General features: G+C 35.2%; 3 protein-coding genes across 4 annotated transcripts; 1 reads left to right on the top strand and 2 right to left on the bottom strand.

Annotated features, from left to right (window-relative positions):
- The first annotated feature begins 980 nt into the window (after positions 1–980).
- On the top strand, positions 981–9,853 carry LOC104113954 (uncharacterized). The gene is made up of 5 exons (XM_009624278.4): positions 981–1,326; positions 8,098–8,166; positions 8,569–8,644; positions 8,722–8,786; positions 9,438–9,853. The coding sequence occupies exons 1-5, from the start codon at positions 1,126–1,128 to the stop codon at positions 9,516–9,518; spliced, it is 492 nt and encodes a 163-aa protein (XP_009622573.1). The 5' UTR covers positions 981–1,125; the 3' UTR covers positions 9,519–9,853.
- Positions 9,854–10,544: 691 nt separating this feature from the next.
- LOC104113953 (prefoldin subunit 2) lies at positions 10,545–13,411 on the bottom strand. The gene is made up of 2 exons (XM_009624276.4): positions 13,252–13,411; positions 10,545–11,324 (listed from the first exon to the last, which is right to left on the bottom strand). The coding sequence occupies exon 2, from the start codon at positions 11,318–11,320 to the stop codon at positions 10,886–10,888; it is 435 nt and encodes a 144-aa protein (XP_009622571.1). The 5' UTR covers positions 11,321–11,324; positions 13,252–13,411; the 3' UTR covers positions 10,545–10,885.
- Positions 13,412–16,679: 3,268 nt separating this feature from the next.
- On the bottom strand, positions 16,680–22,942 carry LOC104113952 (protein IQ-DOMAIN 14-like). 2 transcript variants are annotated; one of them, XM_009624274.4, is made up of 6 exons: positions 22,633–22,942; positions 21,408–21,505; positions 20,450–21,133; positions 18,949–19,176; positions 18,129–18,260; positions 16,680–17,511 (listed from the first exon to the last, which is right to left on the bottom strand). In XM_009624274.4, exons 2-6 carry the CDS (start codon positions 21,480–21,482, stop codon positions 16,834–16,836), a joined length of 1,797 nt encoding a protein of 598 aa, XP_009622569.1. In that variant the 5' UTR covers positions 21,483–21,505; positions 22,633–22,942; the 3' UTR covers positions 16,680–16,833. The 2 variants fall into 2 exon arrangements, with proteins under 2 accessions (XP_009622569.1, XP_070033730.1); XM_070177629.1 differs by having other exon boundaries at positions 22,722–22,850.
- Between the last annotated feature and the right edge of the window lie 926 nt (positions 22,943–23,868).

The following is a 23,868-nucleotide window of genomic DNA, read 5'->3' as shown; positions in this document are numbered from 1 at the left end:
GAAAATTTAAGACAAAAAATCTCTTTCAGTTGCCATCTGAACATTGAAGAAGCATAATTTTCTCTCCATTGTATTGTGATGAGACATTAGATCTCATATGTAACTGCAAGAAGTCCGTTAAAATGTGGCAATTGGATTGTCTTGGGAATAAACGGTTGTTTTTATTTAATAGTAATAACTTTTGTAGTTATTTTCATTGGATGTTCATGAAGGGACATGACTTTTGGATTTCATAAATAATTGAAATGAAAAGAATAAGTGGGTAATAATGTAGAAAATGAAGAAAAAAGATTAATAGCTTTCTTGACATATGCGAGGTGCCAAGTGACCTTCTATAGTTCCTCCATTATATATATAGATTTGTTGTGAACAATATTTGAACAAAATCGAGTTATGACTTGTTTATTAGTAACTTATTAGTCCATTTTAGCAACCACACACACAAAAAAAAATCTAATCCAACTTCAAGAAGAAAAATTACAGAAATATGATATCATAAGAGTTAATCTTGAATATTTATTCCCCTCCTTGCTCCATGGACAATTCTTTTGTTCTTATTTGCCTCATGGGCAAATCATCAAAATTCAAAAAATTTATCGTATAAAGAAAACTTTTTAAACTTGAAAGTTTGCCCATAAAGTATAACAACAATAACAACAACGATCAAGTAAAATCCACTAGTGAGATTTGGGGAGTGTAGTGTGTACGCAGACCTTATCTCTACCCGAATGAGTAAAGAAACTGTTTCCGAGAGACCCTCGGCTCAAGAAGACAGTAAAGTAAACCCTCGAGTTTGCCCATAAAGTAAACGTGTAAAAAATTCAAGATCACCTACTTTCAAGGCTATTCTTGTAAAACAAAATTCATTTCCAAGGCCTTCTTGTAAATTAAAGTCCATTTGATACGACACGTCTGGTGATTTGGGTTTAAACGGTATATAGCACCTTAACATGGTTCGGATCTTCCCCACCCGTCACATTTCACGAGTGACCCGAGACTCATCTCTTGTGTAACACTCCAAAACCCCCTGCTAAACCCTGAAATTTTGATTTTGCCAATTCGTTTTGTACCCATTTAGTTAATCTTCACAGTTCAATTCGGTTTTCTGCGCTAGTTTTTCTGTGAATGGATTTGCCAGAAGGGTTAGAGGAATCACTATCATCCTCTTCATTCTCCAATGGAAGAGTTGACGTTGTTACTGACACAATGAATCAGTTTAAAATTGTAGAAGAAGGTGATGACGGAAGTGGCGTGCAGGTCACGTGCTTTTCTGAAGTCTCTGACGATGCTACTCTTCACTTTCAGATAATTCGTCTTCAGAAACAGGTTTCCTTCGCTCCCTTACTCCATTTTTTATCTAGTAAGTAACTATGTTGCTATCTAATTATCAGAACTTAGTGAAAAGCCAAAGTAGTCACTATTTGAAAAGATTAGAAGTAGCTACATTCGACAAATGGTGCAAATATTCAGTGGCGGATCCAGAATTTTGAAGTAGTGGGTGCTCCACTATATTAGCGCAAGTAGGCATATTGAGCATATAACCAACGGGTTCAACTAAACTCAAGTTTTTGGCACAAAGCATGAATGTAGACGTCAATGATAATCCAAAGTCTTATCATATATATATAAATTTTTGAATCCATAATTTCAAAAGTGTAATAGGTTCAGTGCTAAGAATCTCAAAATAAACATCAAATTTTACTCCTAGATCCCCTCTAAGGCTCCACTAACGCACAATCGATACAAATATCAAATATAAGTTCACAACTATTTGAAACTGATGGTGAACATATCTAACATGTAAACAATTATATCAATTTAAAAAGAAAATACCATTCTATTCATAGTTATTCTCTACGTTTTCATATTTTGAGAATCTCAACTTACACTAAATTTATTATAGATATTTTTATTTAATACTAAAAGAGAAGAAAAATGAGTTTCATTTTGTGGACCAGGAGTAAATATAATATGTTTTGGGAAGTGAATTTGGGGAGAAGAAAGTAAAATGGAAAAGAGAAACTAAAAGGGAAAAGGAAGAAAGAAAGCACGCTGACAAAATGCTTTAAGTAGGACTCAATCTTGCGTTGTAGAGGCCTTAGCCGGTATTTACCCAGCCCCAATAACCAAAGCACCCAGTTGCAATTGTTGGTTCCTGGGTGCTTCACATTTTATATGTCTCTTTTAACAAGTTATCAGTATAATTATATGAATTTCGCGTAGGAAGTAATGGGTGCTCGAGCACCCATAATGATCAACGTGGATCCGCCCCTGCAAATATCGGCCGAGATAGTTCAGCCGCTGGTCCATAAATACTGACACTTAGATAAATGAGGTCTGAGGTGTTCAAAAAATGAGGTTGATCTAAAATCACATGGAGGGAATTTGTCTCGGAAAACACTGCGGTTTCACATAATCATTGTGGACTTAGTTAAGGATGAAACGCAATGGAAGCTAAGGAATTATATAGACTACCAACTCGTTGGGGTTAAGGTTTGGTTACTGTTAGTACTCTTACATTAGCTATAGTGTTGGGCAAGAATCTTTTAGTATGGTTAAAGGCTTATATACTAGTGTAAGAATAAATGTGAGATTCAGAGATCCTCTAGTTTTTAAACACCTCGAATTTGCCTTAAAAGACAAATCATATATGAGCAAAGTAGTATTGGAATGATATAGGTCGAAATTGAGCAAAAAGATTTTATAGAATTCATTTAGCCAAACCCAACTTTACTTGTGAGTGAGATCTTAGTGATTGATTAATGTTCATAACTCCATATTGGTTATGAACGAAAGTAGCAGTTGAAGTCACAAGAAGGTTAACTACCGTGGTACGAAAAGTACAAGTCAGATACTTCTAAACAAATACTTATGGTATTTGATTTGTCATGTACTTAATACTATGTGTGAACAGGTGCTGAATTTAGCTGAGTGTCACTGGTTTACTATGATCTGGAATGTTTTTTTTTTGATGAGGTAAGAGAATTGCATTAAAGGCATCAAGAAGATGCAAGAAGTACAAAAGAGAGAGATACATAAGACATAGTCAGCTCTACAGACAAAAACTAGGCTAAAGCTAAGGAGCTGACGAAGTCCAAGAGAGCTAAGGAGCTGACGAAGTCCAAGAGATTAATAGGGCAATTGACAAGAGTTAAGTTCTGCCAACTATATAACCATAAAAGACATCTAGCCTTAAGTGCGTATGTAGGAGTTGATATCCCATCAAAACATTTGCGAATCTTTTCTGTCCAAACACACCACAAAATACAAGAAGGGATCATCTGCCGGACTTTACTGATGGAGTTATCAACTTTTCATGAAGACCAACTTTCATAGGCATCCTTAATGTTTTGAGGCACGACCCAGCTTAAACCAAAGATGGCAAAGAACATACACCAGATATCTGCTGCAACTGGGCAGTGAAGAAAGAGATGCCTGTTGGATTCTGGCTGCTGCAAATACATATAACATCTGTTGGCCAATTGAAAACTTCTTCTACTGAGATTGTCCTGGGTTATGCATGCTTCATTTAGGGCTATCCAATCGAAACAGGAAATTTTTGAAGGTAGCTTGGTCTTCCAGATGTATTTCCAAGGCCATCCATCAATGATTTCATTGGTGGAGCAAAAGTGAGTGTAGCCTGCATTCATAGTGTAAAGGCCGCCCTTGGAACATCCCCAACTTATACTGTCAAAAGTATTTTCCTTGACTGAGAAGCCTTCCAATTTTGCCAGCAGATTTAGAAGTTATGGAAGCTCCCAGTCCTGCATATCCCTCCCGAAAAGAATGTGCCAACAATTGTCTTGCCAATTTTGAGAAATAGTGGGATCTTGATTCTGAGCTATCCCAGGAAAGTCAAACATCAGGATGGATCCTTCAAACCATTTATCTTTCCAGAACTTTATGTGATTGCCATTGCCCACTTGAAAATAGGAGTTCCGGGATAATTCACTCCAGAGCTTCCTAATGTTCTTCTATGGACCGACCCCATATGGACTTCTGGACAACTTAGTACACCAATGATTCTCGAACCCATGGCGGAAATCGCCCTACGGCGGTGGCACCACTCCAAATTCCCTCAAATTCACACCCCCACTCCTCATCTCATCTTCGTCATTAATATACCATCAACTTTCCCAAAAGCCCCACCAAACTCGCCCAATATCAGATCTTAATTTCCAGAAAAGTTGAATTTTGTTCACTCTCTGACTCTCAACGATTTGCTCAATCGTTTTGGCTTGAAAGTTACGTGAATCGATTGCTCTTGACAAGAGCAATCGATATACGTTAGCTTCGATTCATTTCGAAGCCACCAGAATCCGTTCGAATCTTGTTGTTTGGCTATTTCCTCCTCCACCGTGTGTTCTAATAGGTATACCAGCATCTCTTTCTATCATTACTGATGTCTTGTTGATAAATCGGCATTTAGTCAAAAATGTTTTGTCTGTTTAATTTCGTATTAGCCAGATTTAGTTTAGCTCATGAATTAGTTTGATTTACTGTTAGTTTCGCATCAAGTTTAGTAATTATTTGTTTGAATGTCTAGATTAAATAGTTGATTGCATGATTAGCAGCTTAATCACGCGATAATTAAGTTTAATTGCATAAGTTGAATTAGTTTAATCAATTTTGAATTAATTAGGTTTTGTTTAAACGGTTTGGTCTTTGCATTACTGTTTGTTTTTGTTCTAATCTGTGTGAATTCCTTTGGTGTAGATGTTTGCAATTACTAAAATTTAAGGGGGTAATTGGGAAAGCACAATAGTGAATCTTAGGTAGTTATGCAAGAAGCTTCTAGAAGGGGATTAAAATGCAATAGAACAAATGAATTAGGTCAAAATTGGGGTGAAAAAGGGTAATTTCAGAAGTTAAAGGAGCTGGAAAATATAGGAAAAATATCTGAAAAGGATAGCTATCCAATTCAGTTTTAAAAGATGCTCTTGTCCTATTTTTTAGGGACCGACATATTCTCTCACACAACCCTTGATTTTTTCTGCATAAAAAGCTCACATACACTTTCATATTAGGATTTTTTCATCTCTGCATTCTTCAGAAAAACACACTCCCTCACTGCACAGATTATTTTCATTTTGCCTTTTCAGAGAATAGATACTCCTCTTGCTTTCACACATTAGTAGCTAGAAATTTGGGAATTTCAGTGATAGAAGTACTGTTGTTTGGCTATTGATTGCTGGATCTATTAGTTGAGCTTCCTCTTCTTTCTACCAGCCTTTACTTGGCTATTTTAGGATCTTTCTACTGCTGTCAAGGTACTACTTCTAATCTCTGGTGATGTAACTGTCATTGTGATACTATATTACTATGAAAATTGCAATAGTTCTTCACTTGTTGTTTGATAAATTGTATTTTTATAGCTGCAAACTCTACTTTAAAGTCTGAATTTGTCTTCTCCTTCAGAGTTTGAATGGTTGTTTGTTGTTGATTTGTGTGATGGCATGGATTATCTATACACAGAATTCAATTAAAGTGCCATTACCATACTTTGAATATGTTAAGATGTTTCCTGTAATTGTTGTTTGCTGTCCACAGTGCCATAATTTGTAGATTTGACCATAATTGGCCAAATCTGTAAACATTGAGGCCAAAATAGCGTCCAGAAGCATCATTGGAGATTCAAACGCACTCTGAAAGCTAATTGTTTCGTGGAGGACCTGTATTTACTAGGTTGTAGTTAGGAACTAATTTTTATTTAATTGTATTATGAAATGCTAGTTGAGAGAGTCATAGTTACACATGCCTGTTTACTCGGCTCAAATTTGGAGGTTGAGTGCAAGTAATGGTACATTGTAATGTTAGTTGTAACTATTCTTCCTTCACTTGATATACAGATCATGAGGTTTAACAGGACTGCTGATTTGTTTGAAAAGGGATCACTTTTGTAACTATTTTCCTTTGCTCAATACGTAGAATGTGGGATTTTAATAGGGCTGTTAATTATGTTCTGGAATGATTCAATATGAATGTCCTAAATCGAGCTCATTTTTGTTGACTAACAGTTCTTGGTTAAGCAATTAAATAAGGAGAATGTGATTGAGTTGTTGGGTATTATTGGGTGAACAATACGAACTTCGATAAGCAAAATTGATTCTTATGTATCATGCTGTTTTTTTGTACTCGCATGTGTCAAACAAATGAATTTAGAACGAACATTTCCTTCCTTCCAATCTGTTTAGCTAAGGATTTATTTAGAGATTTGCTTCCATGGATACAGCCTCTTCCTACAATTCTATTTCCATAATCATGGCCTCACAACAATCTTAAATTTAGGAAATGAATAATCATAATATGTTAGTATGCTTTAGGCACACGCTTTAATCTATTATCGTGATTGTGTACACGTTCGCGTGATGCGATTATGATTCCCAAAATAAATCAAGGTACGCGTTCGCGCGACTTTGGCAAAACAATCTTAATAAATAATAAAGTGTAACTAATTGTGTACGCGTACGTGTGACATGATTTTTAGCACACCAAATTAACGGATTCACACACACGTGATCCGTTTCAAAGATAATCCATAACACCATAATTAAAAGCGGTAAAAAGAAAAATACACGTAGGTTCTAAAAATACGTAATTAAACAATTAATTAAGCCAGGTGTGATCAAAGCGACCGTGCTAAAACCACGGAATCCGGGAATGCCTAATACCTTCTCTCGGGTTAACAGAATTCCTTACCCGGTTTTCTGTGTTTCGCGGACTTTAAAACAGAGTTAAATTTCCTCGATTTGGGATTTTAAAATAAACCGGTGACTTGGGACACCATAATAATTATCCCAAGTGGCGACTCTAATTAAATAAATAATCCTATTTCGATTAATGTCACTTTAATTGGAAAAACTCCCCTATTCTTCGGAAAAAGAAGGTGTCACAGCTTTGGCGTAGATAGTGCTTTTTGCCATGTTAATGTGCAAACCTGAAATAGCTTCTCTGGAATGTTTCTTTTTATCTTTGAGATTATAGATGAAGATGTTACTCATAGGATCAAAATCAGATAGTTGAAATGGAGAAGTGTTGTTATATAATAAAAGGATACCTACCAAAGTGAAAGGAAAATCCTATAGAACAATTATATGATCAACTATATTATATGGGAGTGAATGTTGGGTCGCTAAAGTCCAATGTATTCACAAGATGAGTATCGCAGAAATGCATATGCCTTCGATGGATGTGTGGTTATACAAGGTTAGACAAGATTAAAAATAATTACATTTAGAAGGTACAAATAGCATACCTTGAGGACAAAATGACAGAAAGTCGCTTGAGATAGCTTGGTCTTATCTTGCGTCGACCTCCATATTTACCGGTCTGTTGGTGTGAAACCATGGTGAGTGAAGGTGTTAAAAAGGAACGAGATGGATCTAACATCACGTGGAAGGAAGTTGTCTCGAAAGACCTACAATCTCTTGGAATCTGTGTAGACTTAACGAAAGATATGACACAATAGAAGAAAGAGATCTATATAGGCGTTGTAAGTTAGTACAGATTATGTTTTAGTTATGTTAGTACGGTAGTTTATGTCCGATGCTTCCCGGGAGTCTTTTAGCCCTAATATAGATTTTATGCCATTAAAAAATTATAGAGAACTTCTAGTATTTTTTTATTGTTATTTTTATTTTTGTTTTGCATATGTTGGCTTGAGATGAATTTAATTGGATAAATATGGTTAGTGAGAGTGCATATGGCCGACTCAACTTGTTTGGACTGAGGCGTAGTTATTGTATCTCTGAGACTATAGAGGTGTCCGTGTGGATCATACTATTGCAATTTGAGGGGTTTCTTTGATAATTCTGTATATTTGTGTATACTGTTAGAAGTTTGCCTTTAACAGCAAATATGACAGAAAATTGAGAATTTTTAATTTAATACAAATGTTAGCATTTTGAAGGAGCATTTATGATCCTGTTGATACATTTGTGACTTGTTTACATCTTTAATCAAGACACACTTAAATGTACTGTATAGAAAGAACGAATTTCTTGATTAGTTGCTATGGTTAATTACAAGTGTGGAATGTCTTCAAAATTGAAAACAGGTTACTCTTCATTTGCAATAATCTCTTTTCATCCTTTGTAGATATATGCTTGGATTGGTTGCAGTTCAGCCAAATTTGGGAATCTATATGCAGCTGCTCCAGCAAGACCTGTAAGTTTGGAACTTGACTTATATTGCTCTTCAACTTTTTCCTTCAACTGCTACCTTTCTTGTCCATCTCTGTAATTGCTTTTGAATAGAGTTAATGAGAACAGCGATAGTAATATTGGATTATACTCCTAAAGAAAAAGATATATTGATTATGTAAGTATCCGAAACAAAATTGAAATGAACACTGAAAATAACTTGGAGTGAGAACAAGAAAGAACAAGGAAAACTCAAAATGAGAGTTCAAAAACCTCTACAGAAATATACTCGTGCATAACCTTTTCTTCATATCCCTTTAAACAAACAGATTTTTTAGTGGGGGATGTATGTTATCTTTCAGAGGGTGATGATGGTTGTGATTTGGCTTGTCTATTTCAGTTGTTACACTCTTTATGTCATGTGCAGAGCAATACCGTTGCGGTGAGTTCCTTGACCGGAGGAACATCTGATAATACAGGATCTGGTATTGCCCGCCGATTAGGTACATCACCACCCAAAATAAGTCAGTTCTCACACTTTTTTCTCTTGATACATTGTCTGACGTAACTCTTGTTACAGTTCTTAAGACTGGACTCAATGTTGTACTAGCTTGTAATATCCCCAAGAACAGCCCCATGCTTGAGGTTTGATCTCTTTCTACTTCCACTCTGTTTATCTTCCCTTTTCTAGGTTCCCCCTCTGCATGTTTGCGTAATTGTGTTCCCTCTTCCAAAATTCTATTTGGATGTCATTTTAGTTTTTATATAGCTGATAAGTACATGGAATTGTAGATATCTATCTTTTTGGATCTTGTGCATATCTCCCTAAGGGGTGGTTTGGTAGGAGGTATTAGAAAAAATAATGCAAGCATTAGCTCTATGCATTACTAATATCTTGTTTGGTACATTTTTTCAACCTGTGTAAAACTATTACTTGTATTAGTTATACATCATACTTGGTATTATCCTATGTATAAGTAATACATAGAAAACCATGGCATTAGTAATAACAAGGCTACTAATGCATGCATTAGGTTGGTTAAAGACAAAATTATCCTTAAAGTCCCTAAAAGCTTGAGAATATGGAGGGCATTTTTGTAAACAACTATTTTTCTTAAAAATTATGCAATGCATTATAATTTTAATACACCACACCAAACAGTAGATAAGAAATAATATGTGCATTACTAACCCATGCATTACTAATACACCTTATTCCGCACTATTCTTATACACCCTACCAAACGACCCCTAACTGTTTGTATGATTCTCACTCTCCCTTTATTGCGGATTCAGGCTGCTGCTGAGAAAAAGTTGATGCAAAAGCTTATCAGTCTAGGCTACCCAAAGCCAAGACCTCGAGGATCATCTTCGTAATGGATTATCTGTGCATTGAGTACAATGTAGCTGAAAATCCCAGTTAGATATACTCTTAAGAGGTGCATGGCATGCGCAGTATACAGGAAATCACTACACCAAAGGATACTTCTCAAACCACTTGAATCTTTTACCATCACTGATGAAGAGTGATTGCATAGTAACTTGATTGTGGCGTCTGAAACATTCTTGCTATGCTTGTGTTCCTATTCTTGAATACTCTGATATGGAAAGTGATGAACAACTCTATAGCTGCAACTAATTTTGTCTTTTTATATTTACAAAATCGTTACATTAATTGATAACGTTCTGGTAATTTAATAGGTTCTGACTAATTTTCTCGGCGCATCAGTAGGTCACTTAGTTATTCCCAGTATAACCAGAACAATCAGCTACTTTTGAGGTTTTTGAAATAGAAGACAAAATTGACTAGTGAAACAAGAAACGTTTTCTTTTACTATGATAGCTAAGCATTGATGTTTCTCTTTCACAATGATGGGGTAATATCAGGAGTTTCAATTGTACCGTCATACCGTATTTGATCTGGCCCTTGCAAAACTGAAATTGATAACTCTCAGAATTAATAGACCAATTGCTTTACAATTTTCACACACTTGCAGTTTCTTTTCCGATGAATGGGCCTCAAAGGGTAGTTATTAGACTTATTAGCCATAGCTAAGTTAGACCGTAAGAAATGTGACAACCATTTTGTAGCTCTAGTTCTCTCTAAGTTCATTACTTCTCAACCAATTAGGCAGTGCCAGTCTTAAACTTTGTTCGCTCGTATTCTATCTTCGAGCAAGGCTAAGCGAAATGTAAATCCTCTGCAATGTGAATGCTAAGCCATAAATTGTTCGGTTTCTTTTGCAATCCATTTAAACCGAACGTCCCATCATTGACAGCGAAAAGGTCAGGTGAGGCCAGACTAAGTTTTGCCAGATCAAATACTTAACGCTGCTAATCATTTTGGAATTTATACGAAAAGCAGGCTGGAAAAGCAACTGAATTCAACCATCTACAACAGTATTCAAAATCTAAACTACAATCCATAGCAGAGCAAAAAAATGCCACAAGTCTCAACATGTAGAAGCACTTGGCTAATGTTCAAGGAGGTGAAATCAAGATTGCCAGAGGTCACCATCATCTGGTGAAAAGCCATACAGGGCATGAAGCATGGTTCCAGACCTCTGATCTGATCATATAAACTTTCTCATCATAAGAAACCAAAAACCTCGCATTCACGCTGAGTAAGCTAAATGAACACGATAAATCACACGCTAATATCCAGAATAGCTATGCTAAAATGTTATAGTTCCTTGACCATATTTAACAAAGTATCTCAAAATGGATTTTGCAAACAGACTGGTCTACTCATTTGAACCTGCAGGACCAACAAGGACTCCTTGCGCGGAGCCTTCCTTTCGACTACTCTCCTCCTTTACTTCTGCATCAGGCTTTCTCATTCTAATTTTATACTTGGTTTCAAAGTCAGATATTTCCTTTTTCTTTTTCTCAAGAGCTTCATTCAGTCGAGCTATTACTTCCTCAATTCCCTCCTTGTTGCGCTGAACAGCAGGCAGGACTTCCTTGATAGTTCTCTCTACAAGAACACCTCCAATCATCCTATAACACCGCCTTGAAGGGTCAAGTGGTTCTATAGCATTGATCACAAGTGAGTGTTCACTAACTTCCATCTCTAGTTCCGTAATTTTAGAGTAAATCTGGTTGATCTCAGCCCTCATGGAACCATATATGTTAGCAACTGCTTGCTCATTGATTGGTTCTTCAGCTCTGGCAGCCATAGCACTGACACAAAAAAAAAAAAAAAAAAGACACTATGTCAAACATCATATCCAGACTCAGCTGCTTCAACCACTTTATATTGATCAAAGTCAGAAACCGTGGTGATGTAAGAGCACTTGAAATAATCAAATATCGCTGCTGTATCAAGGCAGAGGTAATTTCTCTCAAGTGACTAGTGCAAAAGAGAAACCAAAGGGGCAGCAGAGTCCATGTTATTGATTCAAGAATCAAACCAAACACTTGTACAAACATATATGAAAATATTGGCCTGGATAGGAAACTGAAGTTACGACTTCTCCGGGCTTAGAATTGCAAGGAAGCAAAGAAGAAAAGGTACTCAGGGGGAGAACAATTTTTTTTCTCCGGAGCACTCTTACCATCCTTGCATAAGATTTAAGTGTATCTCCCAAATAAAGGCGGCTATATCATCAAGTGACTAAACACCAATGTTGCATAAAATGGCTTATATGATAATATATTGTTCGAGTTTGGTTTACCCTGTCAAGGATAATGCCTTTTCTTGAGCCCAAGGATGCACAAACTAGAGATTGCAAATTTGAGTTATTAAAAACTAGGACAAAGATTTTAAGACCAGAATGATTACGCAAATTCATGATCATACTCACAACCCGCTATAAGAATCTCAACCTTCTATCCCGACAACAGGAACAAAGTTTAGTTAAGACAAACAATCTCATCACTGTCACTTTCTCATTGCAGCGGGATATATCCAGTACAGGCCTTGAATTCCAATAGGAACCCCAAATAAAGTCATCTAATGCCATTTAGGCATAGCTGAGGCCGAGTATAGAAAACTCAGCAAGAGATGGACTCTACGTATGATTGAGGGTGGGCAATTACACCTTAACAAGTTTTGGAAAGAACTATTTGTTCCCATGTCAATTTGAAACGTTTACCCCTCAAAATTGAAGACTAGCGGTCAACACTTGAGAAAATGAAGGAAAGAAAGACATAAAGTGAGCTATACGGAACTACTTGAAAAAGCTTATTTGGTAAGAATCAAAGCAATTTTAAGATTTCATATTCAGTAATTTCTCTTTAGACATGCTTAATCAGTAATATCTTGATACAAAGTTGCAAAATAAAAACATAAAGAGTTACACATTAATTGTCCAACTGGCCAAAGGTCCTAGATCTGCCCCTGAAAACAGCTTAAGATGAGTTTACATCTGAAGTTTCATGCACCCTGTAGTTATCAAAAGCTAACGCAGACAGCTAACCAACCAAAACCAAGGATCTTTTGCTAGGGAGCCAATCTACGTTGTTATGCTTTTTAACTGGAATATCGTAATCATATATCCAGAAAAAAAAAGAGGTGAAGTTACAATATGTTCGGATTTGTCTTACCAGCTCTACCTCATTTTCTCCCGTAAAAGTCTCTCTTTTTCAAGATTATGCTGCTATAGCATTATCAAACAGGAATTGTTTTCCCCTAACTTCATCCAGTGAGGATAAAGTTTCAATGCTCAATGCATTAATAGGTGCGAGTAACTTAGTAATTTAACTTCCATATAACCCCAAAACAAGTGACATTTCAGTACCAACAAATTACAATGAATTTTTATTATTATCGCCAAATCCAAAGTACTCGTCCTTAAATCAATAAATATTAATGCCCATCAAATCAAGTATCAGAGAAATTCAAAAGCAAATAATCTAGTGTGTGTATGTGTGTGTATATATATATAACCTAACCCAAAAGCCAGTAATAAATCCAGAAAAAATCAACCAGGGGAAGCAAAATAAAGAAATTTTGCAACACTCACCAAGTTTGAAACTTTATAAAACACAACAGTTAGATACTAGGGGAAAAAAAAAGACAAATAAATCATCGGATGTTTTTACATGACTATAAACACATAATCACATAGCAATTTCAAAGATAAAAAACAAGTAAAAGATGACTTACCCGAAATAATGCTAATTTCCTGATTTACAAACTGAGAACAGTGGGAAAATTAGAACAAGGTAAAAAGAAGGAGAAAAAAAATAGGGCGTACTTCGAATTGTCGAAGAAAATAGAGGAATCTACAAAGGAGCTGTTTGGTGTTCACAAGCTTTTGGGGCGCGTGGAAGGAAGGTTAATTTTGGGTTTTGAGAAAAACTTTGCTGTAAGGAGTGGGCCGCTTTTACATATAGTCCGGACAGCCCATTTACAAGAGGAAAATATTTTTTGGCGGAAAATACAGTTACCTACAAAAACAAAACTATTTACCATTACCTATCCATTTATTTTTATACCTATCAAACTAATTATATTTTCTACCCATAGTAATTTTTGTGGAGAATTTTCTCTTTTTTCTCCAATTTTTTTTTATTTCTATGCTTCTTTTCTTTTTTCTTTTTTCTTTTTTTTCTTTCTTTTCTCCTTTTCTTTTTTCTCGTTTTCTTCTTATTTTTTACATTTTTCTCTTTTATTCATTTATTTTTGCCCAGAGCGTATTATTGTTATTTTTACCATAACTTATTTCACACTCAAATTTGACTCCTTTATTTTTTTTCTTTATTTCTTGTTCCTTTTCTAATTACACGTGATTGCCATGCAAACCTTGATCTCCTTCCCTATAAAGATCATTACACACTTTATCATTAGCATTAACACAGTCAATTATGGATCAAGAAAACATAATCTACGGCCGCTAAGTCTCCATATATACTAGTTAGAATAGAAATGATAATAAAATATTAGAAAATGCAATAAAAATATAAGTAGCAAAAAAGACTTCTAGTACTATATGATACCAATATGGTATACATGTATACCAACAGAGTATATGATTGCTCTTGAATATTGCTACAACTATCTGCGACTATACTACTGTACCAAAATATTAAAGGATGCAATAAAAGTATGAGAAAATTAGACGCTCACATTGCAAGCTAAATATTCGCAAAGCAACTTGCTCATTCCGTATACTAATAGGGTATATAGTAGTATATGATCGTTCCAACAATTGCCTATAGCTATAAAAATTATTATATAATACACATAATCTATGTCCATCGGTACAAAAAAATTCCAGCACTGCAAATCATGTTCATATAAATAATTTTTCAGAATAGAATCCACTTAAAAATGCAGTTAAAATAACCAAAAAAATGTTCAAACTACCATATGATACCAATATGGCATATAACTATATCAACATGGTATACAATTTTACCTGTTAATTCTCGGCAACTATATGACTATACTATTATTACATAACACATATGCATATAGAGAAAAATAAAAAATAGTGTACCACATATTAATATAATAAAGTATTTCAAGCTATTGTACTATATTACTATTATTAAAAGAAAATCAAATAGTGTACCAATTAAATGCAGCTAATACAACCAAAAAAAGAATTCAACTAGCATATGATACCAATATAGTATATAGCTATACTAATAGGGTATATAGTTTTAAGGGGTCGTTCCAACAACTGCATATAACTATAAAAACTATTACATAATACACAAAATCTATATCCATATGTACAAGAAAATTCAACACAACAAAACATGATCATATAAACCATTTCAGAATAGAATTCACTTAAAAATACAGCCAAAACAATCAAAAAATATTCTAACTACCATATAATACCACTATGACATAGAATTATACCAATAGGGTATACGGTTCTACCAATTAATTCCAGGCAACTATATATGACTATACTACAATTACATAATACACATGCATAATGAGAAATCAAAAAATAGTGTACCACATATTAATATAATAATATATTTCAAGATATTATACTATAATACTATTATATAAAACAAACGCATAAAGAAAAAATCAAAATAATTACATAATACATATGTATAAATGAAAATTAAAAAAATCAAGATATTGTACTATTTTACTATTACTAAAGAAAAATCAAATAGTGTACCAATTAAATGTAGCTAATACAACCAAAAAAGGTTCCAACTAACATATGATACCAGTATAGTATATAGATATACCAACAGGGCATACAGTTGTACGCAAAGAGTTTAAAAAATATTTTTTTAATTTAATTATTAAACTGAATTAATATCAGTTGTCACATAATCTAATTAACTCAATTTTGTGCGTCATCGATTATACTAAAACTTAGATATGTTATAATAATATACTATATACTATTTTGAAATGGAGAATAAATTAATAAAAAATATTCAATGGACACATAGATCCTATTATGAAATGAGAAAGATAGAAGAAAAACGTTTATTTATATTTGAGAAGACAATAAAAGAGAAAATCATATTTGAGAGATTTGTATGTTAATTGAATATTATTTATTTGAAAGAAAAACTCATCAATGCTAAAATAGAGGTCAATTGTCGTACGACCTATAGGTGGATATAATCTGCCATAAAGAAGAAGAAGTTTGCTAAATTCATATCTCGTGCTTACATGTAATGATTACCAAAACAGAAAGAATCTCAACAAATGGATCTCGCGGCTTAAGTGGGGTTTGGGTGGGCGGGTAATTTATTTTGGTCGTATAGGTATTTTATGTAATTATTTTAAAGATGGGTAGAAACGGGGTAATATAATAGGCCCAAGTAGGTATTTTGTGTAGTTCCCTCAATATTTTTAGAGATCATTTGCTTAGTTTTTTTTATATCAAAATTTACCTTTAAGATATTTATATTTTTGGAATATTTTCATTTATATTTTTTAAAACAAATGTTGATTGGTTAAACAAAATTTTTTACTTTTTTATTAAAAACATTCAAAAAGTTTCTTATCCAAAGAGGTTTCGCACACTTAATTATTTCCGAAAATGAAACTAATGTCGATTAACTTAGAAGAAAATGAAACTCAAACAATTAGAAAAATATTAGTGATGTTCAGAATAATAGCAGATTATGGAAAGTAAGGAGAAAAAACCTCTCAAATTATGTTTTGTATTATCGAAAGAGAATTTCAGGTTATGAACAAAATAAAATTGGAACCACAAGTAACCCCAAATTGAAGAAGTAGCAACCATTTTTACAATAGTACAAAACTTATTTCGAGTAAAAATTAGAAGACCTATTTCCATAAAACCCATTTAAACATTAATCTAAAAAACTAGCACATATCAAATCCTAAATAATTTAAATTTTCGACTTCAACTTTAAATAGTCTTCAACACAAATGACACCCCTATTCATTTTAGGAAAAATACCACCACCACCACACCCCCCCCCCCCCCCTCTCTCCCACCCGAGATTAGTAGTACTAGCAAATTGTGTCATAACATTCTAACATCTTACAGCCAAAAAATATAAACATCTGTGTTCAAACATATGAACATTGAAACACCTAATTTCTTTCCCTTAATAAAGAGAATACACTGAATCTTTGCAAAACCGTCTAGATTGACATACTTCATTATTTTACATCAGTATTCTGTGAACATCATACACCAATAAATACACATCAAAAGAAAAAAAGAAAAATCACCACGTTCAGAGCTAAATACAGATGTCAAAAGAAGTCATACAAGATATATAATCACACAAATCTGTTAAATGGTTTCCTTCCAACTACAGAGGACGTCGAGGCAGTAGAACCCACGCTCATATGATCTCCCGTAGGGTCGTGATCCCTTAGAGAAGTAGCATCTTTGCCAGATCTTGGAGTCAAAGGGAATGATAACCTCCTCCTTGAACTGTTTGATGGGGTAGTACCTGCGTTTCTCTCCTCAGGAATGCTTTTTCCTCTGAATTTAGCTCTGGCTGAGAGGGTTGGTGACATGTAACTGGGACCTGAAAAAGGAGGACAGCTCGTGAGGCTGTCATCATCCTTGAAGGAGTGACTGAAAGGGGAATTAGCAGCACTAGCTCGGCGTCTTGAGTAATTTGATATGCTCGTACTGCTCATTGGTGATGATGTTCTTCTGGGAGTATGCATTAGTTTGCCCCTTAGTGGAACTGCGGACTTAGTTGACCTCGGTGTAACCGATTCATGACTGTCATTATCCAAATGGAGGTGTCTGAAGTTATGACTTAGACGCCACGGACTTGGTTTGTGCTCTGAAATTGTCCTTGGTGGCGTTAGATGGACGTCTTTCACAGCAGATTGGCTCTCGGAATCATTTCCTGGAGGTAGCTGGTTATCCAACCAGTTCCACCACCAAGGAATTCCACTAGCTCGGATGTCCACAATTGATTTGGGGTTGCTTTTCCATAACTGAAAAAAGAGGTATTGCAGACACGGTAAACCATCATAGAGTAACAGAGTGTATTTTGTCAACAAGTCTAAACCAAGAATAACACACAATGATCAAGTACTTTGAACAAAATGTGATATTAGGTGTTCTACCTTGCTCTTATTGCCAGAATCACTAATAGGAAGCTGAAACAACATAATTGAAAGTTCTGACGTTTGTGGTAATTTGCACAAGTGAATTTTGTTTTGGAAGTCTTTCAAGTGCAAAGGCGCTGACTTAAAATTAGCCAAAAACAACAAGAGCAACAAACAGCGAGAATTATTGTAATGCACTTAGTACCAGGATTTATATTATATAAAAGACTTGGTAAGAAGAGAACTGTTAAGAGAAAATATCTAAATAACTTGGCGAAACAGATGGCGAGAAATTGTAATGGTGAACTTAGTACTGTGATTTGTATAGAAAAGAAGTGGTAAGCAAGAGAAACACTAAGAAAAAATATCTCAGTAACTTGGCATTTCCACAGGTTGCACGAAATAGAACGATGAATTTCTGGCATGATAAAAGCAAATTTACACCAATGGTTACCTCTTTCCCACCACAGATTCTTAACTTGCTAAAGGACATAAGCTCGTACCTGGTGAGAATATGCATAGGTCATTGCTCTCTCCCTCTTGATTACAGCCTCCACTTTTTCCCGACGCCTTGCTTCTACCTCTTCTTTAGTTAGCACACTATTATCCCAATCATCATGGTTACCTGCCTCGGTCTAAACCAAAATTTCCTTTTCAACATCAGAGGTAATTCAAAATATGTTTGAAAAAGAAAAGAACTTCAATTCGATAACTCTCATCGTGAGTTATGGATATGGCTTGATACTCTTTGTTCGGACTTATACAGTGTGTGGATGTGAGATTCGGGTCTTGAAAAGAATTCTGGATGTTAGAAATGAGGCTCCAAGGTTTTTGGGCTAAGGTTAAATTAATTATTTTCTATTATGTTGTGTTGTCAGTCCTATATAGAATATGATAACGTGGGATCACCTCCGGGTATGTGCGTAGTAAGTTTGAAAAGTGATTCGAAGGTTTAGGAACAACTCTTAGCACGCAGTTTACATCACAGTTTTAGAGGGCAGTACAACGAGAATTAGGTACATATGTTCAACTGAGTACAATCCTTTACACCACAGTATATGTACAAAGCGAATCCTAGAATCTAAATTGGCATTGTTGAAGAAGTTGCATACCATCTTTGACCATCGGAAGAACATATCAATTCTTTCACAAGATAATCAAGGAGTAAAAGCACCAACAATGAGGAAAAACACACAATTTAATTGAATAAAATTAAATCAACTCAAGAATGTAGGCAAACAGTGACTCCAAGATATGGCATCAGCCTAAATCACCACCACTAAATAGGTGAGCACCTCAAGATATTTAGCAGTTTGAACTTACCAACTTAGTCCATTTGCTTAGGGTGCTCTCAGCTTCTTTATCATTCGTGTAAGCTTGACTTTGGAGTGCCTGGAACATCTGAGTTCTCCTTGACTGAATTTGCATTTGAACCCTAACTAGAAGCTGCATTTGTTTCATGGCATTTACTGTCTGCCGCTTTGCATTTCTGTTTCTGACCACTCCTTGAAGTCTTGCTAAACCCCTCAAAGACTTGAAACTCCTCCTTCCCTGTGATGCAGAGCACATTCACAAAGGACATACAACAATTATTAATAGCAATTTTTTTTATTTTTTTTTAATTCCCTCCCAAATTAGGAGGATCTATAGTGTTTCCACACTTTATTATTAGCAATTGATATACTCTCTTTGGAAGCAAATACATTCTTGTCCCACCAATATGAACTGCTCCGGGAAAGGGAGAAAATGGGAAAGGACTCTAATGTTTTTCTTTTTAATCTTTTTATGAACAATGAATTTCTATTCACCCCCTACTTAGATCAAGACGAGTAACAATTAGGACACACAACTCTATATTGTTTAATTTGACATATAAAGTTTTCTCACAAGTTGATAAGAACTAAATTACTCGAATTTTCAAGAAGCTTGTGACAGATGATTGCAGACTCTGAATTTTCCATGCTTCACGAGCATGATTCAGACATTGAGGAAAACTATTTTTTAGCAGTAAAGTTATTAGAACCGGAAATGGGGGATAACTCACTAGTTTCTTGAAAACGATTTAAAAAGATTAGGGGTCTTGATTACTTTTACAAGAATTTTAATCTCTCTTGTTTTATACCCTATTTCAGATAATCTGCAAGTTACTTTGTCTTTGTCAAAATTTCAAAAAGAAAGGAGTTCTCGGCCGAGGAAAGTGGCCTTTTCACGATCAGTTAAATTTTATCTGTTTCACAGTCAATCTACTAAAAGAAATAGTCAAAGGTATAAGATCTCCAGAAGCTGAGAATGTAAGAATGAATCGTGAAGCTTCAATGGTCAAGTCAAACTATCATAAAGAAAAAATTATAGAAGATCAAAGGATTTATACAGATCAAGTGGAACTGCAGTAATAAGACCGACCGTGGTAGAAACTAACTTCTTATGTAGAAATGCGCCCTGAAACCACTGGATGAAACTCAAACATGCTTTGATCAGAGGGATAAAAATTTGTTTACCTGTTCCCAGGTTCTGTAACATACAGTAGGGAATTTCTCCACAGAAAAAGCACCCAAATCTTAGACTAATAAGAGAGCCACAAATATTTAACAGAGCACAAAGCTTATCACATAATTATTTATTATTTCTGTTTGATGCTTGTCTTTGTCAGAAATAAATAGTTGCAGTAGACATAGAAATGATTACTTGGCAGGCTAATTATGAGTTTGCAATAACATGACTTAAACTTATCACTCAAGATCTAGCTAGCTCGCAAAAATCGAGCTATATTGTTAAAGGCTATTTTCAGCCAAACATTGCATGAGGGAGTTATCTTGAACCTTACCACGTGCCGTCTGTAGGCTGCCTGTATCTTGGTTGCTGCAAGATGGAGCGTCAAAGTTGGTTCTGGTTTGTTAGCATAGCTAATCTCTTTGTGTTTCTCACTCACCTCGGGATAAGTAGCTCTAGGAGAGATAGCCTTTAGAGAAGCTGCCCTAGGAGAAAGAGACTTTGGAGAAGCTGCCCTAGGAGAGATAGCCTTTGGAGAAGCTGCCCTAAGAGAGGTAGCGTTTGGAGAAGCTGCCCTATGAGAGGTAGCCTTTGGAGAAGCTGCCCTAGGAGAGGTAGCCTTTGGAGAAGCTGCCCTAGGAGAGGTAGCCTTTGGAGAAGCTGCCCTATGAGAGGTAGCCTTTGGAGAAGCTGCCCTAGGAGAGATGACGCTTGAAGAAGCAACCCTCAGAGATGGGATCCTTGGAGAAGTAGCACTAGGAGATGCAGCCGTATAAGAACTCCTAGGAGATGCAGCTCCGGGTGAACTGATTCTCGGAGAAGTTGGCTTCACAGGGAATGCAGATGGAATGCCAGATTGTTCAGAAGCAGGAGGCCTAACAAGTAGTTTCTGATCATCAACTTCCCCCAGTATTTTCTCAATACTGCTTGGTTCTCTGAAGAGGAATGATTTGAACTCTCCATGCCTCAGTATTCTACGAGCCTTCTTCTTTTCCTTAGCATTTTTCTTCGCTGATCCCTGTAACAATCATCCAATTAAGGTAAGGGTTGTATTACAATGTTTGAACCATAGATATCCTGCAAGTTCTTCCCCCAGTCCTGATATGATCTATTCAGTAATATTTAAGGCAATCATGGTCCATTTTATAAAACAGGATCTCAACTAGTTTTAGAAGTTAGGTAAAAAAAAAAGGACAACTGAATCAATTGTTGAAGTAGTTTATTTCTTTATGAGCTAACATCAATGATATAACAATATCAAGTTCAAAGGACTCAGATTTTTATAAACTTACATGGGTAAGCTTCTTCCTGGAGTTGCATGCAAATATCCTTTTGAGGGCGTAAAACCAACTACCTTTTTTACCCATGTTTCTAGCATTACTCTGTCAACCTGAAGAAAAGGAAAATAAACTTAATTGAGTACATCCAGTGTCAAAGCAACATCTGATAGTACTAGAAGTGCACATCAGCGCATATGAACTTTGCATGATTTCTTATTATACAGAACAGAAATATTCTAGAACAAAATCCAGATGGAGGCATTTTGATGCATGTCAATGAGAAGGCAGTGACACCTAACACAAAATACACAAGAAATTTGCAAGTCTAATCTACTTAGTTGTTTGTTTATCCATAAGCATTTTAAGTAAAATGATATCAGTTAGAGAACAGGTAACAACCATCCAAACAAGCAGTAAGTTTAAATTTGCACTTTGCACAGTCAGCTGCTATATAAAAAGGGAAAGACAAACACGGAAATGATTTGTTATGGTCCCTTTAATTACTTTTGTTGATATTCCATTATCTGAGTTGATTTTCAAATTCAACCTTCAAGAACTAGAAGGAACCAAACTAAAGGGTAAATTTTTCACTAGCAATGAAACATAACAGCCAGAAGTTCAGGTTATCTATCATCCAAATGATTTCATAATACTCTTTCTTTTTCTTTTTTCTTTTTTAATTCCTTTAGCTGCTTTGCAAGCTACCAAGATAATTAGAATTATTCACCCTTGATGTCCATTTTTCTGCTTGATTTCTAGTTTTAACAAGGAAGACGACACAGTAACGCTAAAATTACAGGGTTTTAGGATGAAGTATGTTAATTTGTCCTTATATCCTTGACAGTTACGAAGAATGTAACGGACAAAGAATATCTCAGAAATTATAGAAGAACCCCAAAAAAATTAAAAAATAAACAACCATTCACACACAAAAAAAAAAAAAAAAAAAAAAGATCTACAGACCCACAACTTTCACTCCCAAGTCTCAAAGCATACAGAAACACGCATACACACAGTGAGTTGAAAAAACAAGGGGAAGGGATTTTTCAAGAAGAAATATCCTTAACCAGAAAGGGAGAAGAAAGATTTGAAATTCCCATAAAGAACCTTTGAAAAAAGATTAAAAAGGTGACATTTTTATCCCTAAAATTAGCATGAAGAGTATGCAGGATTAATCCTAAGAAATCGACCCAGAAAAGTAAATTAATTCAAAAAGAAAGAACTCATGTATGTATACCTCAAGTGATAGTTTAGTTCCATAAAAACCTTTCAGAAAGCTGAAATGAAAGCTCAAAAGGCAACTGCAAAGAAGAAAAGATGAGCTACCTCCACCTTTAGCTCTCTCTCTCTCTCTCCTCTCTCTCTCTCTCTAGAATCTCTCTAGCGCAGCTCCACTTTGCTCTATATACAATAAGATGGTGCTCCTTTTAGACTTTTCGATTCTGAATTAGCCAACTACCTCAGAATCTGGTTCTTTGTTGCTTGCTGGATTTCCCCTTTCTTTTTGTCGTTTTTTGACTTCTTTTTTCCCCTCCTACCTGGTGAATACTCCAACTTATTCTATCTAAAAATTTAATTAATAAAAGTAACGGATACATAACAAATAACAAATTAATTAGTCGAAATGGAAGCTGACCCGAACAGCTTAATTAAAACTTAATAATAAAAGTATCTTTGGCAGGGGTTGGAGGTAGGGGAGTTTGGCCACTTTGTCACTCAATAATTGGACAGCCTCTGCTATTAGGTTTGGTTCTTTATCTGTATTTCCGTTTGGATTATGTTTTATCTTGACAACATTGGGGTGACAATGACAGTGATATCTTGGGTTATTTTGAAAATTAAAAGGAAACAAATATAGTACAAACGTGATACAAAGTTTAGTTTTCACTACCACCACTACCACAATACTTCAAGCTCTTTTGTGGTAAAAAGAAACACTAGCATGAGATATTTTTTAAACTGTCGACAAATTAATCACTATGTTTAAATTTGCAGCTACTAATATTCAGTCTTTCGAGTTCAATAATTTTATGTTTGGAAAAATCTAAATAAATTTTGCTGCATAACATAAGCAACGCATCATAGGGTCTTGGAACAACGGTAAAGTTGTTTCCGTGATATCTATAAGTCACTGGTTCATGCAGTGGAATCAGCCACCGATGGTTATATCAGGGTATGCTAACTACATTATACCTCTTGAAATGCGGCCCGTCCCGAGCTTTACGTGAACGCAGAATACTTCGTACATCGGGTTGCCCTTTTAACGTAAGCAAGGCATCTCCTTATCTTCTTCCTCCAACGATTTTATTGTTATTGATTTTTATTTTTATTTTTCTCTTGAAGCTTAATTAACCAACTGAATTTCCTGCATATGATACTTTCTAAAATTGGCCATCATGATAGCCCATATTTGTAAAATCTTAGAGCATCTAAATTCTACTAATCACAATTTATGGATGGCATTGTATTCTTA

The sequence above is a fragment of the Nicotiana tomentosiformis genome, chromosome 6 (genome assembly GCF_000390325.3).
Source record: "Nicotiana tomentosiformis chromosome 6, ASM39032v3, whole genome shotgun sequence".
In the NCBI taxonomy this organism is placed as follows: Eukaryota; Viridiplantae; Streptophyta; class Magnoliopsida; order Solanales; family Solanaceae; genus Nicotiana; species Nicotiana tomentosiformis.
The sequence above is the reverse complement of the archived record's forward strand: the minus strand, read 5'-3'. Positions and strand labels throughout refer to the sequence as shown.